Here is a 26,100-nt window from a genome sequence, read left to right as displayed (position 1 = left end):
CATGCGTTTCTTTAATAAATAAACCGTTTTAATCTTCATAGTTGTGAACTATTGTAGCCACTCCGTGCTTTGACATAGGGCGTCGTCTGCTCGCATCTTACCAGCTGCGTCACAGGAGGGTGTCTGCGAGGTGGCGCCACCAAATACATCTCGTCGCCAATAGAGCCTCCAGACAGAAGGCGACCGCCTGTAGCGTAGACGTGACGTTTCACGAGAAAGTGTTTTTCCGTCTTGCATTCGGCAGCCCATATGAGCAGCTCGCATTAGAGTACTGGAACTGAAACCATGCCTGAATATTGCTCCAGAAACTCCTCAGTGCGAGGAGCTGCCCCGCTTTCCAAGATCTTTGCAGGCAGAAGCGACGAAAGTAATTGCAGCGTATGTTAATGCTTTTTATATATCCCGTTTAGCTGTGCGATCAGGTAATCCATAAAAGGAACGAACACGGAGCGCTTAAAATGCTCTTTTGTGCTTCCAGCGGGAATGTTGGAGCGGTGTTAAACTTGTTACACGCGGCATCTGAATTTCAACTTGCGCTGTCTTGGCCATTTTAATGGCAGCTTGGAATATGGCCTAGTGTTTCTGGGTGGACGTTTGCTCAATTTTTCAGCGTCAAAATTTATTTTTAGTTGCTGTTTAATTTTTTGTGACAGTATAGCTATCCTTTTCTTCTGTCTGGCCGACACGCGTTGGTAATACAGTGCTACCTCAAAAAGCAAAGGGAGTTGTGTGCTGTGAGGAAGCTTTTAAAGTTGGTGGGCCACAACTACGACGACAGTAGAACAGTGAGGTACCACGCCCGTATTGCTGTAAATGAAGCCTGCTCCGTTCTGAAAAATGATATTGTAGCTTTACCAGTTTTATCTTAACAGTGCCTCACTAATCTTTGCGTGAGAATCCATAGCGCCGAGTTCACCCTACTTCATCAATTTGGGGGGGAGGGGGGAGGGGGGGAGGGGGGGAGGGGGAGGGAGAGGGAGGGAAGGAAAGGAGGGAAGGAGGGAAGGGAAGGGGAAGAAGGAGGTGATAGTGCCGTTAAACCCCTCCCGAAATAAAATCCTGGCTACACCACTGGAGTGACCAGTTTGGAGTAATATTTGGCAAGACTCTTTATTTGCAGTACAGTCACGTCCTGCTCAATCAACATTGCAAGAAAGCTTTTTTTCTTTTCACAGCAAGGTTCTAGATTTTGAAGATAAAATTGTGAATTAGATATGTCCTATTGCGATATTACACATGTAACTAGTATCTGTCAAGCTGATGCAGTGGCATAGTAAGTTAACTTTCTTAACGTAAAGCACACATGCACTGAGGGTTTATGTGGAAACACATTAGTACCAAAAACGTTCTGCCCCATTTTAATTTCACTCGATTAACAGAATAAGATCTTATCCAAATTGAGTGGGCAGGGGAGCAAAGTGTTTCGATTAGTGGACCATGATTGTATCATTTCGTCAAATTTGTGGCTACTGTGGGCTTCGGCAAAACATCCTCTGATTGTTCAAATGTTCTCCGAACTACCTCCACCCACCAGAGTGCAACTACCCACCAGAGTGGAACCGCATTTCAAGCAGCACAAACTTTTTTAAAGGTTCTGCTAAGAAGTTTATGTATTGCGGATAAGCACAAGAGTTTGTTTCCAAAGTTAGGTTTAAAGCATGCTTCTTGCAAAGATTTAAAAAAAAAAGGAACAAAGTTGAAGTCACTGACAGCATGAGGGAATGGTAGGGAGGAGTTTCAGTTGTCCTACTTTCTATGATGCTTCAGCACCTCATGAGCCTGGAGCACGCACGTGCAGTCAAAGCACAGCCAAAGGCAACGAGTGTGCTCTGGAAGCTGGACATTTGAAAGGGACACCGTTTCCGTCCTCACCTCGTTTGTAACCATACACCAACTCGACTTTCTCACATCACACCACTGCGATAAGGTGAAGCGTGCATGTGTGAGGCGGAGCGTCTGCGCATGAGCAGACGCTTCACTTTGCACAAATTTGGTTTCTGCGCATGCTGTGCCCACACCTTGTGTGGGAATGCATGCTTGTTTGTAGGTAACGCGTTTGTGTATAGCAGCTACTTTGACTCGGTTGATCCGAGCCAGGTGCACACATCTTACACGAGTTGCCAAATGGCTTACAGGAAACCAAGGAGACGATCGCTCTCAAGGCCTGCCTGAGGACTTGCTCGGAGCTGACCACCAAGCTCTCGGAACGTTGGGCGCAAGAGGTGGAGATCCTCAAGAAGCTCGACCACCCCAACGTGATCAAGGGACTGCCTCTCCCCAAGGCCTTTGCCCAGCTCAACTCTCCGTTACCCTTCCTCGCCATGGAGTACTGCACCGGTGGCAACCTTCGCCAGGTATGCACTCACTCCTCCATCTAGAGGAAGACGTCCACCAGCTTCGCATGCATTTTGGTCGCCTAGACGCAGGCGTAGACACACAGGTTGGTAGTCCCAGTGGGACCATATTGCTAGCGACGCTTTAGTAGACACTAAAAGTGGCAAGAAACCGCCTGTGAGGTCTGCACCTAACTGTTTCCTAGCCTTATTTTTTTAAGGAAAATGCTGGCGTCACGCATCGTACAAAAAGAAATTAGGTTGACAAGCATACGAACGACTTAAATTCGTCATGGCAAAATGAACCCGCCTAACCTTTCGTCTGTTTTCTTTATCTTCTTTTCTGTCGCTTTCTTTCTCGTTCTTTTTCTCGGAACTGCCGACGACGGCTCTTACAATTGGCGGCATTCTGCTCCTCTCTTTATTTCCCAGCTCCCATCACAAGAGGCGATTCTATCTAGAGTTACTAAAGAGCTGTGCTTTGATGTTGCCGCCACATCCTTTCCAACGCTGCCACGATGGTCAATAAATTGTTTGCAGCATGTGACGTTTCTTTAGTTTTCAGCTGATCACGGACAGTACTATTTTGTTGCACTGATCCTAACAAAAGTGTTTGCTGACGGGTTTTGTTACGAAATGAGACTGCAGATGCCAAGGAGGCGTTGTAATATTGAAAGTTTGAATGCATAGATGTGGGAAGGGAGACAACCCAAGTGACTTGCGTCAACTCTCGGAGTTTTCAATGTAAATGTCAGTAATGGGAAGGATATAAAACGGGGATGGATCTTACCAGCACGCTCTCCATTCCAAGTCTTTAATGTCACAGTCCTTTGCGCTGAACCTCTGGTTTCAGCTTGATGTTGTGCATCTTTATTGGCAAACGTGAAACACTGTAGAAAAAATATTTTTGTTGGATGTCGGGGGAAATAGTTCTTTGCAACAGGTGAGGCTCTGTCCGCAGGTGCTGCAGAAGCGGGAGAACTGCTGTGGCCTGCCCGAGAGGGACGTCCGCCGCGTCCTGAGCGACGTCTCCTCTGGCTTGCAGTACCTGCACACACACCACGTCGTGCACAGGGACCTGAAGCCCGAAAATGTAGTGCTGCAGGAGAAGGACGGCACGGTATGTCTCGTGCTTCCTTGTTCGCACTGCTCGCGTTTTCAGAAGGATCGATTATTCACTGCTTGTGAATTGTTGCATAGTTAGTAGCGGGTGCTTTCAACAAGATACCGGACACTTTTTTTTTTCTTTTTTTTTCCTTTGGTCATGTTTTTTTTTTTTTTTTTTTTTTGTGAAGTGTAGCTTGAACTTTTTTCATTATGGTGCACATGATTTAGCTTGGTTCTTGTTAATTACAAAGCATGCAAGAAAAGGTTTAGTGTAGGTTTTGTTCATGATTGTGTAGTGCAAGCTTCTTTCGGTTTTCTGGAAGCTGGTCGATGTTTGAGGTGCTTTTTTCCAAACTTTTTCCGTTGCCGGTGCTAATGTGATTTTGTTTACGGTCTAGGTTGTTTACAAAATCATTGACCTGGGATATGCCAAAGAGTTTGACCAGAGCAGTTTGTGCAACTCCTTTGTTGGAACACTGCAATACCTGGTAAGTGGCACTTTGTTTTTCACTTTTGCATGCAGTTTATACTTTTGCCACTTATATATAAATCATTCCCATGCTCTACAATATAGCTGGTATTTGCATAAATAAATGAAGGATATCAGGTTTACATATTATTTTCAGGTAACTATTCAGAAGGAGATCCAGCCGTCGCACCCCTAGGGGCTAAATTGAGAACTACACCGACAAAGACAGTAACATAGATGACTTGTTTGAGATTTGATGTAGCACTCGGCCCACATAGCCAAACATTGCATCAGTGTTCGGTGGGGGCTCATGTTCAATCGGTAAAGCGAACGCAGACCCAGCGCTCTTGGATTTCTTCACTTCATCTTTCACGACTGAGCGCGGGGAAAACATTGGGCGTGAGTCGTGCCCAATCTTTGCACCGTGCTCAGTCGAGAGTAATGAAGTAAAGAATCCAGTGAGTGCATGTGCTTTGTGTTTGAACACAATGGGAAAACAAGCTGGACATTGCTCCCCTTAAAGTTCAACCTCCTTGCCAATAAAACACCCCACTTGGTGCTAGCCCAAAAGACGCCACTTTTGGTTGGCACAAATGCCTACTTGTAAACATAATTGTATGCAGTCAAACAATGTTTACTCGCTTTCACTCGATAAATACTTGAATAAAAGAATGAAAGACTTGTGGTTAACTTGAGCAAACTTTTTTCTCAATTTAAAGAACCTTATGCATATAGCATGGTATGTTCATTCAGAACCAATCTCTCTCTTTACGTTTGCATTTAAGGCCAAAGCAAACCACCGTCAAGGAGAAAAATAGTCTGAGATGACTATTTGCTAGGCTTTATTCCAATGACCATATATTTCCTAAAGGAGGAAGCAAAGTGATTGTGCAGCCCTGCCAGTTACGTCAGTTTGGTCGAGGCTGCCTGATTACAGGGCGAAAACAAGAAGTAGATCTAACAAATAAATCTCGTAGTTACCAGCGTTCTGAAAGTTGTGTAATTTGGTGCATATGCTAAGTAGCCAGAGAGACTTCACATCATGAATAATCTTTACATTTTTCTTCTTGCATCACAACCTATTTGAAATCCGGAAAACTCTCGAAGGGTACATTCAGAGTGGTTGCTACTATGAGCAAAAAAACAAAGGCTAGAATGGAACCCTCCTTTCTTATAATTGATACAAAAGCTGAAATCAACCACCCCTATTCTTACTCTTTGTTTTTTCACACAATCCTCTTCTCAACCTTGGCTTGAGATGACGTCTAAATATTTCTTGCCAAGTGTTTCTTTGGCTAAAGTGGAACGTTTTTGGGTCTGCATTATCATCCAAGGCCATTTCTGCACTTGTACTACACAATTTATGTTTGCACACAACCCATGCATCTCGCAGGCTCCGGAACTATTTGAGAGGAAACCATACACGAGAGCCGTTGACCTTTGGAGCCTCGGAATCATTGCCTATGAGGTGATCGTGGGGCAGCGACCCTTCTCACCCAACGCTTCTCCCGCACAGTGGTGAGTTCGATGCTCTGTTCAACAATTAGCACCTGCAGTAAGTTTCTGCGCATTTTTTGTTGGCCTCTCTTTGTCTAACTCAGGGGTGGCCATTCTGACCCAGCCTAAGAGTTGCAAACAAAGCCACGAAACTTCCAAGAGCCGCGGGGGGCGGGGCAAATATTTGTAAATAGCAAAAAACAAAACTCGAACTACTTTCAGTCTATCCGAGTCGAAAGCAGTCCAACTGTATGTAAGGCAGTAGCACAAGACTACCAAACCGCAACCTGCCTTTCGATTTAAAACGCGTTCCATTTCTCTTTTTGGGGACGTGCTCGTGTGACCTTCAGGGAGGCGGGGGAGGGGGGGAAGGCTGGGGAGGGAGCCGCGAGCCACACTGCGACATGGGAAGAGCCGCATGCAGCTCTCGAGCAGCGGCTTGGCCACCCCTGGTCTAATCTCTCTGCGGAGTATCTCCTGTTGACGTGAAGGTGACTAGGCGTCCGATTTCGGCTCGGGTTTGTGACTTCTGCTTGGCCTTTTGCTTCACTATGTGAAACAAACAAGGATCGTGACCCGAACCGTGATGCACTAAATTTTACCTCTACTCAGTTTCGCCTCAAAATGGACCGCGGTAGCCGCCACGAGCCATTGTAGCCAATCCAATGCCATGTGACTGTCATACGACTTTTGAGGAAAGGTACGGCGACGTGCGGGGTGTGTAGTCACGTAATACGTTCAGGGCGCTGGATTGTCTGGGGTGGCTGGTAGCGTTTGCTGTGGTCCAGCATATTGTGAAACAAAGTATACAGTCAAACTTTGTTGTAATGAATTAGCATCGCGAGCAGAAATTTGTTTCCTATATGCTGCAACATTAGTTATAAAAGTAAACACAAAAATCTACACGAACGCTTTTGCAATTGAGCCTGTGCAAGAATGTGCGCAGCACTACGACATAAAAATGCACTATCGTGGACCTCGAGATCCTTACCTGTCACTGAGCAGCATTAAAAAAGTAAAGACATAGGAACATGACAATATTATTTGGCAACATGAGAAACAATGTTAGCTGGATACGTGATTTCATTTACTTGGAAGAAAGACGTGATTTTGGGCTAGTGCCTCTTCACAGCATTTTAAAGAATGAAGTTCTCCACAGTGGCCATACACTAGAGCACCTTCTCTACCTCAGCGGTTTTGGCAGTAGGGAGCTTCTCCAAATGATTGCGCAGCTTCCGGACCATATCTGCGGCACCTGTGCTAATTGCCGGAGGCTCTTCAGTGTCGTCTTCGCTCTCGTTATCATCGCTGTCCCCGCTGCTGTCATTGCCGGGCAGCACAACATGATCCACAATTTCTTGACCAGTGAGCTCGGGTGCCACAACCAAGGTGTCGTCGGTAGAAACGAAATCCTTGAATGAGACATTCGATAGTGTCAATCGATGCCAGGTTGCCTTGTCAAGTCGCTCTGTCGGGTCTTTAAGTTGAACCTCATTGGCGAGTGGAACGTAGCCTGCACCTACAAATTAGTTCCTTATTGTTGACTGTCTCACATCGTTCCACGACCCACACAACATTTCCAGCGTTGTCTTCATGTTGATGGCTGTGGATCTCCGCTGGTCGACGTCAAAGACGAGCTGCGTCACCAAGCGCTTTCGATAAAAGCACTTTAGAGACCGGATGATCCCTTTATCCAGAGGCTGGAGGACAGAAGTTGTGTTCGGTGGCAGGAACATCAAACGGACTGCCTTCAGTGGAGTCGCCATTCTGTGCGCGGAGCAGTTGTCCAAAAGCAGCAGGTCCTTCCTGTGCTGCTCATTCCTGTCTTTGTCAAAAGCCACTAGCCAGTCCTGAAACAACTTTAACGTCATCCAGGCTTTTTTATTGGACCCCAGGGTCACGCGACCCCTCGTCCCAGGGTCACGCGACCCCTCGTCCCAGGGTAACGCGACCCCTCGTCCCAGGGTAACGCGACCCCTCGTCCCAGGGTAACGCGACCCCTCGTCCCAGGGTAACGCGACCCCTCGCCCTCGAGGTCACGCGGCCCCTCGCCCTCGGGGTCACGCGACCCCCCCCTCGGAGGATATTGAAGAATGAGGGGAGGAGGGGCCTACCCTCTTCTCAATACCCTTCCCTCCTCCTCCCCCCCTCAGTACCCTTCCCTCCTCCTCCTCAAGAGCTGCGCTCCAATTCAGCGTTACAGGGAGTTGTAAACGGCTTTGACTTTTTTTTTACGTTCGTTCTGATGGGAACTGTGTCGTCCGCTTGAGAAGTCATTGGTGATCCTCTGTGTATCGGTTGATTATTATATTAATCTGCGTTGTCTCATTGGCACTGCATTGTCTAATAAACTATTGGAATTCTTGGTCTAATGAAATGGTAACCCTCTCGTCACAATATATTTTTGTTGAGGCAGTCTGCTCTGCCACGAGAAAGTGATCTTAAGCATATCGCACCAATGCAATATGTTCCACCCCTGCTATGACTCACAGATGTGAGCCACAGTATTTTTTAAATAAAAGTAAAATAAATATGTTTACCTCACCTGCGTCCAGGATCCCTCTAGTCAACAACAAGGGAAGCTGTGACATAAGGGGAGACCTGCGTTCTTCCGGAAGTTATGTCTACGACGACAAGCTGCCTCCCTTGAACCATCTAACAAGGTGCGCTAGTTACGAGCCTCGTAGCATGAACTTGTTCTTGTGTAAACATAAAGCTTTCTCTTGCCTGGAGAGTAACGGCTCTTTTGTCTACAGGGTCCTGAAGGAAGATCTGGAGCGTTGGTTACGCATTCTCCTCGAAACAAAACCAGAGCTGAGGGGCCGTCGTGACAACCTCACTGTCTACGAAATCCTTGAGAACCTACTTGCACGACCGGTAACCTTTTCCTGTTTATTCTTCCTCGTCGTGGCTTTTTGCCTCAATGTTTTGGGACTTTGTGATAGACACGGGCACTAGCTAACTACTATGTAGCTGCATGGTTGAACTGTTGTTGAGCTGAAGCGCTGGTTCTATGGTCAGCTTCTGTTAATGTGATCAGTTCCATTTCCTACACAAGCGGAAGGAAACATATCATGTTAGTGAACATAAGGCGGGATGAGGAGATATGAAGGAAGGAAGAAAAAGCGTAAATGCCCTCTTTCTCCATCCTGGCCTCGACGAGATACTGAGAAGCGGGTAGTCATCCTAATAAGATTCAGAGTAAATTAAATTTTTCAACTATTTCTGGAATACGATTTGAACTACTGGTCAGCCACTAATAAGTTTAGTCTTCTTCAAAATATAAAGGGTGTTTGTGAGAAATCCCAACCTGGCTTTTCGAACCGCAAAAATAAACTAGACGTTGCAGAGAGCTCAAACTCTGTCAGAACGAAGATGCCAAAGTTTCAGCACCAACCGTTGTTCAAAAGTTATGAGCGATTTTCTGAAAATTTCATTTGGAAAATGGGGCCCATTTTTGCCTGTTTTCGGTTTCTGGCGTTATAGAGCTTTATGTATTTGAGAGCTCAGTCGGCTGCCATTTTTCCATTGATATTTTTAGAAAATCGCGTATAACTTTTGAGCAGGATAACGGTTGGTGCTGAAACTTTGGCATCTTGCTCGAACGACTGGGGCTATGTTTTGACAGAGTCAAAGCTCCCCGCAATGTCTAGTTTATTTTTGCGGTGCGAAAAGCCGGATTCGGATTTCTCACAAACACACGGTAGTTTATCACTTCAGTAGGGGAGGCATTTTAGTGCCAATCTTTGCTTTTTCTTTTTTTTTTATAATAAATGAGATGGAAACTCTTTTCTTCCTTTTTTTTTTTTTTTACGGTGCATATTTGTTTAAATTTTGCCCATTCTAAAAAGAGCAGTGTTTACATACACTAGAGTCGACTCTCGGTTAATTCAAAGTCGCTTTATTCAAATTTTCGGTTCGAAGCAGGAGCACATTCCCAAAAATTGCATATTCAAGTCTATGGGGAAAGGGTATGGTTAATTCAAGGGTTAACCTATGGGCCTGGTTAACTCTGACTTTTTTTTATGTGCTGGAGAAGTCCGGCAACTCTTGGTGCATGAAAATGCAGAAAAGCCGTGCGGCAAATATGTTTACCAAGCTTAAATTGCACCCGTGCACACGTTATTGCTTTTATTCACTGCGCGCGGTCGGGAAAGAAGAGGGAGTGAGAGTGGCGCACGAACAAGCCAAACGGTGGCCAAGCCAAGCTGCTCCAAACCGTATTGTCCGTGACAGAAGCGAGTGTGGCCGTGCGGCACGTAAGGGCAACAAAGCTTATTTTGAAGCACTACCCAGTCCTGTGGGACGTTTTGTCGATCGAATATCTCAATGTCAACAAACATGCTGTGGTCTGCAGTCCGCTTTCAGACAGTGACATTGTGCAGGTGGTTAGGCTTAGGAACGATCGTGTCACTTTCCGTGCCGAGTGCCACTGACGCAGAAACCACTTGCAGCACCACGGAGTACAATTTTGCGTTTTCTTTGGCAGTGAAAGTGCTCAAGGCACGCTAAGAAAGGTTTGCAATATCCAGAACATACTAGTTAATGCTGCGCATCTCCGTTAGCTGGGGCAAGCAAACATCAATTTCTTCCAGTGAGTACTCAATAAAAAGGCAAACGGTTTGAGTATCTGTCGTTTCAATTTAAAGTGTTTTGCTGTTCCCATGAGCTTAGATTTATCGATCGTCGACAGTGAGAACAATTCTCCCTGTAAATCATTGTTTCATGGAATTACCGAAGGAAGGAAGGAACACGGTCGAGGAATACCTCGAAAAGCCAGGGTTTCCCTCAAATATGTTTTCTTGAACTGCATTTTTCCAGACAGCCAACATCTTCAGCATGCAAAGCCTGTCGGTGATCTCATTGCCATTGGACGGAGACCTGGGCAGTGCAGGTGCGCTGGCAGCGGAGCTGGAGAGACGGACTGGAATCTTGAAACGGAATCAGTTGCTCCTCAGCGAGAAAGCAAAGCTCTCCAACTTCAAGGACATCTCCGACCACTGTGTGCGCTACCAGGTGAGAAGGCTTTCCTTGCCTTGTGGACCTCTTGGCGGCAGTTTCTTGCTACAGGGAGGATGGGAGGCTGTGTCGCAGTGAATGAATGTTATGTTCATTGGATTGTCATGCTTTCCTGCTTTCCACCAAGCACAACACCTGCGGAGGTTTTTGGTGGACACCGACATCAATAAAGATCCCCTCTTTACACTTTTTAAAATAAAATTTAAAAAATTGTTATTGGTGTCTTTACCAAATCTAGCTATGTCAAATGCCTGTGTACCTGTGCAGTATGGACTGACAGCAATTTTGCATTTCTACATTGATATTTTTATCATACAGGAGAGTACCCTTTCATGAAAGTCAGTGTCAGAAAGAATCCTTGCTTGACATCAGTCTTTTTTTATGAGTGAACATTGCACTGATGACAAACTTACTGCAACTTTTCTTTACTGTAAAGTTGCCATAGGCTCGTAATCTGGACCTGGCATTTCAGATATGGATATGCTAGAAAAATTACCGATGCATTCAAGATTTTTTTTTACTGTTAAGGGCTAGGTTCCCCAGGATCGTGTTTGATACCAAACAAATGTTGACACAAACTCTGGACAGCTACCGCCATCTATGAGCAACGGCGGCAACCAGACAACCGGCTTGCCAGCCTCACTCATACATGGCAGCAACCTTTCCAGTCTTTCCACTCCGGTTTTCACCAGAGTGGAAAGGCTGAATTTCTCTAGGCGTCGTCCTTGAAGTCGTCCTAGACGTCATCCTTGAAGTCGCCCTTGAGGTTGTCCTCGAGGTCGTCCTAGAGGTTGATCTGGAGGTCGTCCTTGAGGTCGTCCTAGAAGTCATCCTTGAGGTCGTCCTAGGCATGGTCCTTTAGGTCGTTCTCGAGGTTGTCCTAGAAGTCATCCTTGAGGTCGTCCTAGACGTTGTCCTTCAGGTCGTCCTAGATGTCATCCTCTAGGCGTCATCCTTGAGGTCGTCCCATCATAGTACAGCTTTGCTGGTCTTCCTTCTTCGCCAGAGTGGAAAGGCTGAAAGCTTTTTTTATTGGCTATTGCTATGGTAGCAATAGCCAATAAAAAACTCTGGCTGCATCATTGATATGGTTTTCCTGCTGTGGCATTCACAAATGCTGGTCCCATTAAGTTCCCGTAGGAATGTGTGTACTTATTTTCCGTTTATTGTGCTTGCCTTCCTGTTTATTATGTCCAATGACTGCCACCCGACGTGACTCATTGGACCTCCCGGCCGTGTCTGCCCTCTTCCTCTTACTTCTTGGCCAGATGGGCGTGACATTAGACCAGGCTCAAAAGGCATTCAATTCAGGCTTTCATAACAACCTATTACTCTCTCCATTGCATTCTCTGTTGCACACGCTTCCGTAGTGCTCAGTAGCTCGCTTCCACTAGTTTAATTTCGTATGGAGTGCAATTTGTAATCATGACCCGCGCACGTCTCCTGTGTCCTAATGCCCGCCGCTGCCTCCAACAACATTATCCCAAAGGGGAAAATTATTTCTGTCAAGTATTTTCATTCTGATAAAAGAGCTTTGATACACAGTAAAGTATATACTAATACTAAACATTATAGTGGCAGAAAGTTTTGGTTTAGTCCCTCTTCCTTTTGCAAACATGTGTTGTGGTGTGTCTAGCCATACAGGTTACGTGCCTCCCAAGTTCGATGCTTCATTGCCTTCTCTTTGTGACCCACGAGCTACGTGAAAAGGGACAAATACCGAAAAATGCTGCCATTGCGACAAAGATGAAAAGCTGGGGGATCGGTGGCCGAATACATTAGTGCATCTCAGCTTGGAGGACACTGAGCGAAAGCTCGCTTTGCAGTGCCCAGGGATCCCGGGTTCGATCCCCACCCCGACCTGTTCCGATCTGGGCGTACATCCCGTCGGCGTGCGGTCGTGCATCTCTACCGTGTGGTACACATTACAGATTGTGAACTAGCCATAGTACCGCACTGGCAAAATTTCTCGTAGAGACCAGTCGCCCATTGGGGCCGACTAACTTCCTGCCGCCTAGACGTACGCGCGACGCAATTAAGCTGTAGTTTCACGACGTCGCACTGTACTAAGTGCTTTCTGTGCTGCTTCTTTCCTCTTTTGAAGGAACTGGGGCAGGCCACGCTTTACCTTTTTGACGACTCGGTAAATGCCGAGCTGAAGAGCTTCGACTACAGCCCTTGCCTTCTGGTGGAGCTCTCCGATCGCCTGGAAAGCCGGGACATTCAGCTGAGGAGCATGGAGATCAAGAAGATTTGGGCAGAGAGCCTCTTTGCCGTTCAGAAGGAAGTTGAGATGCTTCACAACATCCTCGGTGCCTTCCACAGTGGTCTGTAAGTGAGCGTTTTCTCTGGCGCGTGACCGGTTCTGTTGGTACGACATTCATTCCACAGTGCCTTTACTCTAACGCCCGAGACTGGGTGTGAAAAAAACTTGAAACAACCAAAAGTAGAAGAGACAGGAAAAGAAGTCAGTCATACAACGTCTCAGACTCAGCTAATTCTGTATTAGCTGAGTTTGAGACGTCGTCTGACTGACTTATTTTCCTGTCTCTTCTACTTTTGGTTGTTTCAAGCTTTTTCACGCCTAGTCTCATATGTTTCAACAAAATGGTTAACTTACACCAGCTCGCCTAAGCCCTCACTGTTTTTATGCCTTTACTCTTCCTTTTTCTTTTTTCTCTTTTAAGGAAAGTTTGGTAGCACATGAGGCCACTTCCAAGACAGGATGTTTTTTTGTTTTTTTTTAGAGGCAACATTTTAGATGTGCGTTTATTTATAATTGAAACATAATTTTGGTGTAACCAAAACAGAAATATTTTGATTTCATGTGAAATGCACTACAACCACACTTCCATAAAGTTGCTTCTTCTGCTTACATTGAAAAAGAAGAACTTTCGGTTTGGTCTTCTCAGACCCTGAATTTTGCGTATGTATTATTACACAAATGGGGCTGATTACTTTTTTATGACAGCATAACAGCGAAACTAAACCAGCTTATTTTATGGTATAGAAGGAAGATTGCTACGATTTACTAGCTTTCTTTTTACAGTGTACGAGAAGTGACTTGATACACTAATTGATCAAGCAACCAAGATAAGAGTCAAATAAGGACACTGTCAGATTGCATCTGCTCAGATGCCAGATGCTGGACAGATGATTAATAGTAGTTTTATCAGATCACCCTCTGTTAAAAAATTCTTGTGCTAAAATGCAAAGATGCTTGTTGAGAAGCCTATGAAAACACAAAAGTACAGGTGTGCTAATCGTGACTTTAATCAAATTGCACTTAGTCATTCCTAGCTTTTGCAGTGGAGAAAGAGACAAGACATTGTGGTCTGCCTTTTCCATTGTGTGGCTTGCAGTAATAACCCTTTAAGACAGCTGCTTGAATATAGGACTGCACTGAGCAATGTCATGGTGCCTGGCTAGCCAAGTGAAAAATTTTATCAGTGCGATGTATGTAAGCTGTTTTAGGAACCTTGCGCGATGCAATTACTTTTTGTTTTTTAGGGCATACTTGAACACAGAGATCCCTACACTGCAGAAGGCACTGTCAGACATCCACTTTGAAAATAACATGGTCATGGCCAAAGTCAAATTTGCCCACGAATGGTAAGGATGTGCTTCCTTTTGACATTACTTTTTATGTTTTGGTTGTGAAGATTAGAAATAATGCTGAATTGAATAGCCCCCGATGTGTTACAAACTAGCCTAGTTATTTAGGGCAAAACAAGCTATTTTAGCAGCCACGATCCTTGAGAAAGAGCAGGTGAATGTCTACTTTTTTTATACATAATAGCCTTAATTTGTGTGAGTTCCCTAACTTTATAGTTTATCATTTTTGCAAATGTTCAAGCTGAAACAACCTTTACACATGCAAAATTTGAAAACAATATACTAAACGCTTTCTACAAACAAAACATAAATGCTTCCAGCGACCTGATTCTTGTGAAAAATTGGGGCTGAAAAATGTGAAAAGTTTTATGAGAAGACTGTTTTATAAATTTTGCCACGAATAATTGAGATCCGTATAGATTATTTATGGTTGATATCTCGGTGGTACCTTCCTCTGAAGTCTCTTATTTTTATTTCTAGCTACATTAGAGATGTTGCACATCTGCAGCAGTGGAATAGGAGTCATCCCAGTGAAAGTAAGTATATGCTGTGTTTATATCAGCTAACATTAGCATTACGACTGATCACGGGCTTCATCGTCCAGTAACATCATGTTTTGTCATCACGTTTTTTCCCAGGCAATGACAGGCTCCTAGCAAAGTGGGCATCATGCGATGATATCTTGAGCAAAGTTGACGACAAGGTACGGACCGAGTTCATTTCGCTCACTGTGAAGGTTGCGCTGTCTCAGTGGTTTTGAGGTTGATTGCTGGCCTACGAATCCCCGATTTGCAGGTTAGAACGTCAATTGAGCAGCCCGCAATTTGACTGCGGCTTATTGTGGACAAGACGCCATGTAACTGAGATTTCAGTTGCATGGCAGAAGATTCCTAAGTGGTCTAGGTTAATCCCCAATTTTTCGCTTGGGCATGCCAGATACCCTTTTTCAAATTTAGCTTGTAAACCCCGAAACTTTTCTGTTGAAAAGGGTGGCACTCTACATCTGAAGCAAGGTTTACAAAATGTATGGGCTACTCTATAAATAGCTTTGAGGAACACAATTTCTTGCTATGCTATAGGTGGGTGAAACGGTTAGAACTGTCTTTAAAAGGGCACTAAAGAGCATTTTGTGATCGTCTGTTCTTGGTTATAACTGATTTTGTGGCCTTAAGCATCCTAAAAATAAAAAAGATTAGAATCATGCAACGCCTATTTCACTGTTAAAAACGTGATGAAAGGTTGGGAACCACCCCTTTCTGAGCGGATTTTTCCGCTCGGGAAAGAGGGGCATACCCCAGCAGTGGTGTCAGTGAGGTGACGATGGGCGCTCGGCCAATCGCAAGCTGCCTCTCCGAGAGAGGTGGTTTGCGATTGGCTGACGAGCGCCATCGTCGCCACGCTGACACCACTGCTGGGGTATGCCCTTCTTTCCTGAGCGGAAAGTTCCGCTCAGAAAGGGGTGGTTCCCAACCTTTCATCACGTTTTTATATTAAGGAAACCGGCGTTGCGTGATTGTAATTTTTGGGTGTTTAGGATGCTCAGGGCCTGTAGAATCAGTTATGACCAAGAACAGCCGATCCCAGAATGCTCCTTAGTGTCCCTTTTAAGCATACTGCAAGAAACTAGTTTCCAAGTTGTGAACACCACAATTTGCCACAAGGGGTGCCGGTAGACAATTTCAAGGGAAGCCAGCATCACAGCCCTTGGTTTAATGCTTTGATACTTTCTCTATTGAAGGTATACTATAGATTTCAGATATAGTACTAGGGTTAGTTCAACTCTAAAGGTCTGCCTGAAATAGAAATGGTTTCTTTTTTTTATCGTCGTAGCGAAGGGAGGCCACTGCCCTGTGCACCGACTTCAACGCAGCTTGCAGCAAGGTAGTTGGACTGGAGAAGACTCCCTATGCCAAGACAAAGCGGTCAGAGGTCCTAGATGAGATGTGAGTTCTGCACCTTTCTGTGGAGGGCTCTTTCTGTCCAGCTTTGTTCCCACGTCATTTTGCCAGGCTGTCGAAAATGCGCCTAAAATCGGCAGCCCTTTTGCGAGTTTCAGAGGGTTGGGCAAGTTGCCCGGGGAATTCTTGGAGAACGTTGGCCAGTTCTGAAAGTTGGGGTGCAGTGGGGAATGGATGACACCACGGTGCTCGAGGTTGTGTCAAGGTCCAGAGAACAACAAAGAAAGGAGTCATGTTCAACGTGTAAGTGGCAGCCTAGCTGGTTCAAGCCTAGTATAGCCGACTTTCGGCAGTGTGTGGAGCCTAGACCCTTTGTGAAATTTAGTTTGGCCACTTTGATCACTGTGGTCATCCGAGTTTATGGCATCTGTGACATGCTAATGGTGTCTTCTAGTGGATGAAAAAGGAGGTTAAAGGCATCCACCAAAGTGGGTAGCACGAAGCCTAGACATTCTAGACAGTGTACCAATGCGACGCACGAACAGGATGCGTGATTTGCCAGTGTTCACTTTGGATGCTCATCCAATCTAATTGTTTAGCACACACTAGGCCCACAAGCCACTTGATGAGGTGAATTTTGCCAAGGGCTACACTTAGGTCAGCATTTCATACAGCCTGGTAGTTCCTTTGTCACCATCGAAACTGAAACGATTTGTGAAAGAACTCACCAGTAACGAATGTGTTCCTGTCTGCCATGACCATATTAAAGTGGATGATGTCTTATGTCTTACTCAAGTGTTGAAGCGTTCTACTACATTCACACTTTTCCTTTCCTTTTTTTACAGCGTACACAGGACATTGCAGATTTATGGACGGACAAAACAAAGCAAAGGTTAGAACCACCATGCGGTCAAACCACTTATATTACGAGTAACATTTGAGTCTCTTCTCAAACCTGGAATGTAAACTGGGTTTCTCATTGATTTTTTTAACGAGAAAGCCAGTATGGGGGGGTACCAAGTGTAACACAGTCCACATATGCATATTTCAGTTTTATCCAGTTTTTATTTTGCAGTTAAAAGCCTGCTATCAAAACTAATACTAGCAGAATGTGCATTATTTGGAACATATTACCAATGTGGTAAGAGGTAGTGTACAGTGCCAGCCTATGGGAGTAAAATGCAAAAACATGCCAACACCTCGTTCATGCTACTGCTCTATTACAGAGTGGACCATGTTTACCCGATACTTACGCACATCCAGTTTTTATACCCAAGCATCATGATGCTAACATGCCCCCAGTTTAGGTTGTATATCCGGTTCTAACATGCAGAGAGTTTTTAGGCATATTTTTCTCAAAGATAGGTGCGTTAGAATTGGGTATGTATGGTATGTTAGGTGCGTTAGAATTGGGTATGTATGGTACGTGCCCCTTCGAATTTAGGAAGCTAGGTTTACGCTATAGTCGGTGACAGGTTAATAATTCAGTAGGCCTTCATTGGAAATTTTCCGCCTTTGATACCACTTCGTCGCACGCACATCCAAGGCCTGGCGGCAGGCAACGAACCTGCACTGGAGGCGGAGCTTCTGCTGAATTCTTAGCATGTCACCAACTACGCATCCTCAAAAAGCACCTACCGTAAAATAACCATGGAAGCGCCCACTATTAACATTTCCCAAACTTCGGAATTCTGCCGATTGTACATTAATGTCCAATTTGACCGGAAAAGCACCCAAGTCTAGATTAAGTCAATTTTCAGGAAAAGTGGGGTGGGGGGGGCTCTCCCGGTATTTTAAGGTACTCGGTGTATAAAAATTGTCGTTTATATGAACACACTGAACTCTGTGTGCACTCCTCTCTAAGCCTCTGCAAGATAACGTTTATGCTTTCCGCTTCTAGATTTCGGCAGCATCTCTCTCACAAGCAACGAGATGAAAGCGGTCATTGACGACCTTTTGGAAGAGGAAAGTCGCATGTTGAAGGATGTGTACGAGTACATGAGGTGGGTGTTTCGTGCTGGATCCAGCCCGTGCTCTTGTGGGTAACAACAGCAATGTGACGAAAGACCCGGATTTAATGCACACGAGAGAAGAATGGGAGTTCAATTAGTTGTTATGCCGTCGTGCACGCAGGACAGTGTTGGGAAGATGCCTGCGGCCCACGTGACAATTCAGGCTGGAATGGCAAACTTCGCAGTAGTTCGGTGCTAGTGTTATTAAATTTAGGAGGAATGCGTGTGATATGGGCAACTGGGCATGCATATTGCATGTAAAGCATTCTGGGGCTGCAACTTATTAATGTAAAAATGAACAGACAGGAAGCAAGCTAACAATTCTAAATCTTGCAACATGCACACATTTGTTCACGAACGCTAAGTCACAGAAGCAAATCTAGACTGCCAAAGTCCACAAATTCAACCTGGGAAACTGATACACAGCTTAAAGGAGCTGTGCAACGATTTTAGCATTGAAAGAATTGGCATCTTCTACTTTTGACATTGTTTATCTTGTCACAAAAGACAGAAAACACACATCCTTCCTTCGAAATGTTGCGATTCCACGGTGTAATCGCAAGGCAAAAATGAGAATATTCCCCGACCTGCAGCCGCGAGCAGCGGCCATGAGAACCCCACGGCATGACGTCAATGGGGGTCTTGTAGAAAGATAGCAAGTTGTGCAAATACCTGCTCGATAAAAGGTAACTTTTCTATAAATCTTGTCGTTCCAACATAAATATAAATGCTTCAAAAACCTGGTATCATCGACAAAACTTTTATTATGTATGTATGTATGTATGTATATTTGAGGCACAATCTCTTTGTAACGAGTCTCTTGTAAGACATGCCAATAAAAGCAAAAAAGAAAAACTAAATAAAAAATTATACAGAGTTTTAGTGGCGCCATCTATCTGAGGTCAACAAAACCGTCGGCTCTATCTGCTACCGCGAACAGCTGCCAGAAGCCGGAGCAGGAGGGGGACAGGGCCGGACGGGGATGGCCGGACCCAGATGAATGAGACTTTCTTCCTTCCACCATATCGTTCGCGCTGCGCCAGCACGTGGTCACGCGGTTGCTAGCGGATGAGTTCTCGCTGTTCACTGATGGCTCTAGAGAGAGAGCTTCACCGGAACCCCGCGCGACCCCCATTGATGTCACAGCGCATGTGACTCGGAAGATGGTGAAGGAGTTGAGAGGTGCCGAAAACCTCAATTTTTGTCCACTTTTAAAATTAAAAACTAGGACATGCGGGCAAAAGCGTTTTTTTGTTCTTCAGAAAGGTTGAGACGCCAACTCCCGAATTATTTGAGCAAAGCACTGAAATTGTTGTACAGCTCCTTTAAAAATACCCAGAAGCCATGGCAATGATCACGCATAACATACACTACTCTCTCTCTCTCAACAGGGACATGAGCGAAGCCTTCAGGACCGTGGTACTGCTGCCCGAGCGTATTCACCAACTGATGAACGGGGTTGTGTCTCTCAGCCGCACAATCAGTTCGATCCAGAAGGAACGCCAGGACTCCATCTGGGACTTGAAAGCTCAGCACTCTGTGAGTACTTTTAAGGCGAAAGTCTTACTTGTCCCATCTTGCAAAAAGGGGGAGTCATTGTGCCCGAAAGATGGCCATAAAAATATGTCATCAAGCATGCAGCGCTCAGTCGTATGCTCAAGGACGATGCTGTCCTTGGTATCATCCTTGAGGTTGTCCTAGACATTGTCCTCTAGGCATCGTCCTAGGCGGCGTCTTAGATGCCGTGCTTGGCGTCAATCTCTAGGACGTAGTCCTCAACGTTGTCCTATACGCCGTCCTAAACTTTAATACGTGTAGAAACATCACTCAAAAACATTTCGCCTGCGGGACTATAATGCTTTTGCCTTCCTACACATAAGCAGCCTTAAGTGTCCTCCTGTAATTTTTTTTTAGTTTTTGGGAAACTAATTTGCTGATTATCACTTCACACTCAAGCCCCAATGTCTGCCATGGTCACCATCTTAATTCCGAAGAAATTGTTTCTTTATTTTCAACGTCCTTTTTTCGAAGATTACCATAAAATCAAGAGAGATGCAACACTGAAAGATAGCCCACTTCTAGTAATATAGTAGTTTTGGGATCAATGATGGCCTCGGCGTAAATGCGGCTAGTTTTGCTGTGGCGGGATATAAATGAACATTGCTGTCTGGGAAGCACGGTCACTTTTGCTTCATTGCCCCTCACCACCATAACAAGCTTAAAGGGAACACTACCTTAAAAAAGCAATTTTTTAAACTTTTCTTGATTGTACACTGAAAGTTAGCCCACTCCATATTTTCACCCAATTTTCTCTTGTTGTTAGGTAGGCTACCTCTCAGGATTTTACGGTATTTTCGGTCGTTGAAGAGACACCCTATATATTTACCAGGGATGGGCAGTATTTCAAATACAAGTATTTGAAATACGTATTTCAAATACTTTGTGTATTTAGCATTTGTATTTAATTACAAATTGGGTAATGTATTTGATGTGTGTATTTAAATACTAGAACGTGGGTATTTCAAATACAATTGTAATCAAATACAATTTTGTGGGCGAAAATACATCCCTCAAATTTATTGTCACTGTCCAGAGCAGTAAGAAAACTGTGTTCTGTACCAAATGCAGTGTTTCTCAATCAAGCACAAGCGTTTAGTGACTTTGTGATTACGGTGCTAGTCCAGGCCAAGAATAGTGACGAAATCAGCGTTCACAGGCAGACTGGCTAAATAAGTGCCTGTGACAAGTTGTGATGCTTTCCAGCCTGATTTCCATCCATATTTTTGCCTGGAACATTCTAAATGCGCGGGTCGTCCAGATTTTCGTAACTGGTGCGAGTTGCAACAATAAAATATTCCCTAGCTAGTGCTGCGCATCTTGGTCGTCTCGGTTCTTTGTTGGTCTATACCAAAATGTAATCAACAAAAAAAGCTGCTTGAAGCTCTGCACTTTTTTCACCTATTACGTCCAAGCTTATTACATTTTTTGTGATTATATTTCTATTATTTACCATAAAATAGCGAGTACCTGCCCATTCCACAATAAGTGCCCACCCCTCAATTTTGTAACATTTGGAAAACACACAAAGGTTGTATCTTTACGTATTGTTGACCATCCCCCAGTTTTGCACGATTATCTCCAAGTTATGAGTGGGCGCCTGCTCAGGATTTTATGATAGATGTTTCTTAGACACTGCAGAGGGTGGCAAAGGTACATTCTGCTACAGTCACCAGTAGTATAAGGATGTCACATAACTACACCCTGCCACTATCACCCACCACAGTCATTTATGCCTAGCCACTAGAAGCTTACACCCGCCACACACAAGAACCTCACTCTGTAGGCATTTTCGCTGCAGCAATGTAATTTGCGCACGAGTTGTATTTAACAAGCATGAGGCGTAGCCTACGTAACTCAACAAGCAAAAAACATGGCTACAAATCGGGTATTTAACTGCATTCTACTTTTCTAAAGGCTTACTGGCAGACGACTTTGGCAGCTTGTTTTTGACGACCACAGTAGCGGCCAGAGGTCGCCCGACTGGGAAATTGTGGCAGTGGTGGGGGGCTATCGTACTAAGAATGATTTCACCGCCACTGCGTGTATACTGTAGTCACCTATGTCAGCATTGACCCTGGCAGTAACAACAATTACCAGCAAGGACTATAGTCAGTAACAGGTTAAGGTTTTAGGAGGTGCTCCACTTTCAGTGCAAGCTTTCTGCCTTTGACGACACTTCGTAGCACGCACAACCGAACCCTGGCAGAAGGCGATGAGCACGGGCTGAAGGTGTAGCTACTACTGAATTCTTGGCCTGTCGTCGATTACGGGTACTACACTGGAGCCTCAAAATAACTGCAAAGGTTGTTGGAATCGCCAGATTTGACGTGAGCAGACAGGTTTGCACGGAGGGCAATTGTGCAGTGCACAGTCGGCGATAATTCAAGAGTGCGGGCCAACGTCCTTAAGCAAAGCCGTCTACTCTTTCCAGTTTAGCAGAACGAACCCCATGTTATACTGTGTGTGCTTGTGTTTTCTAGTAATTGCAAATATTACTACTACTTATATTGTTCAAATAATGAGTGCTCAAGTTCTGTAGATAGTCTTTTTCAAGTTTGTTTTTTAATCTTAGCTTTTTTTTGTTGCCAATGTATTCAGTGCTTTTCTTTTCTTTTTTCTTCTTCCTTCCCTCATGTAGTATGTTCTAACAAACTTCTTCTTTGAGGTAATAAACTTGATCTAGAATATTGGAGAGGAAGCACGGGAGAACTCACCTCCCCAGTAGTGCTCGCTCTGCGAAAGTGGAAAACGTGAAGCTTGTCATGGCACACTCTTAGCTAACCTGTCACCGACTGTACTTGCACTGCTTTTCTGCACTTGTCAAGGCACACGATTTAAAAAACAGCGTCAAGTGCATACTTGAAAATGCATTGTACGTACCATGATTTAGGTTCTCATGGGGGAAATGGTATTAAGATTAAAGGTGGTAAATTTCGCAGTCCCTGAGCAAACCATCATAGATCTTAAATCATGTATACTGCATTGTTTGCTTTCCTAGGATTTGCAGACAACTGCCCTGGAGTCACTGATGCAAGCAACAGAGAGTTCTTTGAAAGAAGTGACTTCAGAGGACACAAACAGGGGGCATAACTTACGCCAGCTCGTGGAATGTGTGCTTGAAGACACCAGGGCAAAGGAGGAGAGCATTTCTTTGTGCAACAGGTAAAGGGTTGGGAGAGTTTCTGTCTTGTAGCATGGGCTTCTAGTTGAAGGGAGACCAGATAGAGCTAGCAACTGCTAGACATATCTGCACAGTGCATTGACATATCTGCACAGTGCATTTTTGGGATGGATTTGAATATTCCAGTAGGTACTTGAGTAAGATGTATGAATTCTGGTAGAAAAGTGCTTTTGCAAATTAGCTTCAAAGGCAACTTTTTCAATTGATGGTGTCCTTTAATGGTATTTTGATGTATGAACAATATGACACCACAAAATCAGCCTTTTTTTTTTAATATGGTTCTAAGTAATAGATGCAAACAATATCATGAGTGTTACTCCTAAACACTGAGTTTTTGTTTTAATAAAATAAAAGACAGTCCACTTCAAAAAGCTGATTATTTTAAGTAGTACACTGTTTAAACTTAAATAAAACTTTTAAATATGTGCAAACTGAAAGGTAAAACTTTTTTGAGATCTGTGCGCACTAATGCGTGGAATATAATGTTGGGCAAATTTTGTATCCCCCCTTTTAAAATACAATATAGTAAACTCATTATAACAGTCCTCAATATAGCGATAAATATTTTGGTCTGTTGTAAAAGGAGTATGTAGAATGCAGATACTCTTACTATAGACTGAGGTGGATTATGATTGGAGCCAATGAGACTTTTGAAATGTGAATGAATATAGGTTCAAGATTTCAATGGATACTGAAGTGGCATCTCCTCAGGACCAATGACCCTGTGCTCTTTTAAAGTTTATTTTGTAAAGCACAGTCCTTCTTACTTTTATTTTGTCAGTTTGACCTCAAAATTTTGAGTCTTTTTTGGATAAATCCAAATTAATGGAAAATGTACTGGCAAGTGTTTCTCGGATGTTTTCGAATTTATCCGAAATCACGGAACCCTAGTTATAACAGAAACTGTGATAAACGAAGTTGGCTTAATGGCATAGATAGGAAGACCAACCAAACTTCACAAATCGTTATGTTATAACTAGGGTTCCGTGTTTTCAATATTTATTTTTCTTCAAATTCAGGGGTTATATATTGGTGTTTATCCCCTCCCTGAATCGGTGCTGCTCTATGTCTAATTTCGATGCCGGAGAGAAATCTGTGTTTATCGGGCTTTTGTTGTAAAGTGACTGTATAATTACTGGAGAAAATATTGTAAGTTTTAAAATATAATATTTTCTCCAGAAAGGCTGGTAGAAATAGGAGAAAGAAACGGGGCAGGGAATATGGTTTCGATAAAATGGAACAACACCAAGGACAGTTCAGTGCAGCTGTGTTCCGGGTCAACAAGAGAAAAGCAGTAGTAGTGTAAAATTTCTTCAAAATAAGCAATCTTTTTATCTTTTTTTAGGGCAGTTTAAATTCGTTTTTTTCTTCTTTTTTTTTAATATTGATTTAAAGAAATTTGCATTGGGGGTTATTTTTCAGTGTTGATTGTTATGTACCGAAAACATGGAACCTTAGTTATAACAAGGATTCCATGTTTTTGGAGTTTATTTCTTGTGAAATTCGGAGGGTGTTTTTCGGAGCTTATTTTTCGCTGGAAATTCGGGGTTTATCGGAGTTTCTTCTTGTTAGATTCTGAATTGTCCTAAATTCTGAGTTTAATTCTACTCAGTTTTTATTTTTTTTTTCAAAACAAAAGTTTAAGTGAAAATTAACCAAAAACATACACAAGATTTTTTTTTTTAAATTCACCAGTGTCGAAAGGTATTTCTGCAGCTGCATGTGGCATTGGTGCCTTTGCAATTGGCACTGCAGTCGAATCTCGTTAACTCAAACTCGAGGGGGGGGGGGACTGAAAATCTGAATTATCGGAAGTTTCCTTTTGTAGAGACGCATAGGATGGGACCTGCATGTTTGAATTAAGAGAGTTTGAATTACCGATATTCGACTGTACTGACTGTTCCACGACAAATCTTGAAAGCAAGCGTTGTTCAATAAGCGTCGGTACTTTCAAATAACCAAACCCCTGGTCGCTTAAAACCTTCAGCTTCCCTCCCCATTTTGTGAAATCTCTACAGGTTCACATCTTTCACAGTTCACTTTCACATCTTTCCTCCCTAAAAGGCACAAGTAGTATGGTTAAAACAGAAACCGGAACAGAGGCTTTTGTCGTTGTCCTGAAATACATTGACCTATCGTGCTGAACGAACCTTGTTGATCTAAACGGGAAACTCCCTTCGTTCAATAGTCCAAGATAAAAAAACTGGATAGGTCTTTTTTCACGACCACTACACTGTGCTCCGACAAACTTTATTCACATAATACCGTATTTTCCGGCTGTTTATTTTGCCATAGTGACCTCGAAATTCTTAGTTTTTCGGAGAGATCCAAATTGTGGAAAATTTTGCCGGCGAGCGTTTTTTGGAGTTTATTGTATTTATCCGAAAACAAGGGGACCCTTGTTATAACCGAATGTTTGCTGTAACCAGGTCTGTTGTAACGAGGTTATACTGTAATTTCTCTGGTGCACATGGGAAATCAAATACAAAACAAATACAGCTGCTTGGGTCGCGTTTCATCACTGTGTACATGTAACATGGAGGAAGCACACCCAGCAAAGCTAAAGTCATTTGTTGTAACAAATTTAGAAAATATTAGGAATTATTTGGAAGTATCCAATGTTTTCTAATACTGGCTCTTTCAATTTCAAGGGGGAGTCTATATTCAAAATTTTTGAATACCTGCAAATTTTGCGAATATTGTGCCTGTACTATACTCCGTTTCACAATAACTTGGCGAACTGTGGAGGCTGCGGCACCCACAACCCAGTAAGGGCGCTGGAGCAAGGCACGTGATAACACCCCACGGTCGAGGCCAAAGGGGCCTCATTACCGCCACAGCAACAGAGCCCTCCGCAACAAAAAGTAGTTCTAGGCTTCTTTTTTTTATTAACGGCAATTGACCTTGCACGATTCCATCTCTGATCAGAAGATTTGAAGAATAAATAATCTCAAACTTAGTTTGAATTATATTGAAACCAAAAAAGTGACGCCACATCCGTATCTGCTCAATGTTTTTCGCCTTGTAGCACCGTGCCCGTTGGCGATCGCAGCCGTGTAATTGGCCGTTTCCGCTCAAAACACTGCGCTGTGCCCTGACATTAGCCCCTGTCGCAGATTCATGGCTAAATTGGGCGTATGGTTGTCTCATGAACTGTTCTTGAAGTGCTTGTTATTCTAGCAGACGGAAATGGTGATGCTGTGGACGTTCATCCGAAGTTGGTTGGTTTCGGAGCAGACGACTCTTGGCTAGCTGACGACAGCCGGTTCCTCCGGGCCTCGCACCTCGCATTTAGCGTGGCGACACAAATGCTCCCGTGACGGCAGGACACGTGCCACACTCCGACGCTCTTATTGGGTAGCGGGGTCCTAGTTTCCACAGTTCGCCAAGTTATCGTGAAACGGAGTGT

General features: G+C 44.0%; 1 protein-coding gene across 1 annotated transcript in view; it reads left to right on the top strand.

Moving 5' to 3' along the window:
• The window catches only part of LOC8027946 (inhibitor of nuclear factor kappa-B kinase subunit alpha), a 33,756-nt gene that overhangs the window by 5,566 nt on the left and 2,090 nt on the right, over nucleotides 1-26,100 (top strand). The window contains exons 3-18 of the mRNA XM_029991870.3: nucleotides 2,136-2,354; nucleotides 3,295-3,453; nucleotides 3,839-3,928; nucleotides 5,303-5,427; nucleotides 7,962-8,069; nucleotides 8,163-8,283; nucleotides 10,228-10,422; nucleotides 12,530-12,756; nucleotides 13,936-14,037; nucleotides 14,521-14,576; nucleotides 14,679-14,743; nucleotides 15,871-15,983; nucleotides 16,784-16,830; nucleotides 17,839-17,941; nucleotides 19,342-19,489; nucleotides 22,509-22,672. Of these exons, the coding sequence (XP_029847730.2) occupies nucleotides 2,136-2,354; nucleotides 3,295-3,453; nucleotides 3,839-3,928; nucleotides 5,303-5,427; nucleotides 7,962-8,069; nucleotides 8,163-8,283; nucleotides 10,228-10,422; nucleotides 12,530-12,756; nucleotides 13,936-14,037; nucleotides 14,521-14,576; nucleotides 14,679-14,743; nucleotides 15,871-15,983; nucleotides 16,784-16,830; nucleotides 17,839-17,941; nucleotides 19,342-19,489; nucleotides 22,509-22,672 (2,042 nt within the window). The remainder of the gene's footprint in view (nucleotides 1-2,135; nucleotides 2,355-3,294; nucleotides 3,454-3,838; nucleotides 3,929-5,302; nucleotides 5,428-7,961; nucleotides 8,070-8,162; nucleotides 8,284-10,227; nucleotides 10,423-12,529; nucleotides 12,757-13,935; nucleotides 14,038-14,520; nucleotides 14,577-14,678; nucleotides 14,744-15,870; nucleotides 15,984-16,783; nucleotides 16,831-17,838; nucleotides 17,942-19,341; nucleotides 19,490-22,508; nucleotides 22,673-26,100) is intronic.

Source organism: Ixodes scapularis, unplaced genomic scaffold, assembly GCF_016920785.2.
Source record: "Ixodes scapularis isolate PalLabHiFi unplaced genomic scaffold, ASM1692078v2 PGA_scaffold3__209_contigs__length_174095766, whole genome shotgun sequence".
In the NCBI taxonomy this organism is placed as follows: Eukaryota; Metazoa; Arthropoda; class Arachnida; order Ixodida; family Ixodidae; genus Ixodes; species Ixodes scapularis.
This window is presented reverse-complemented; position numbering and strand designations above follow the sequence as displayed.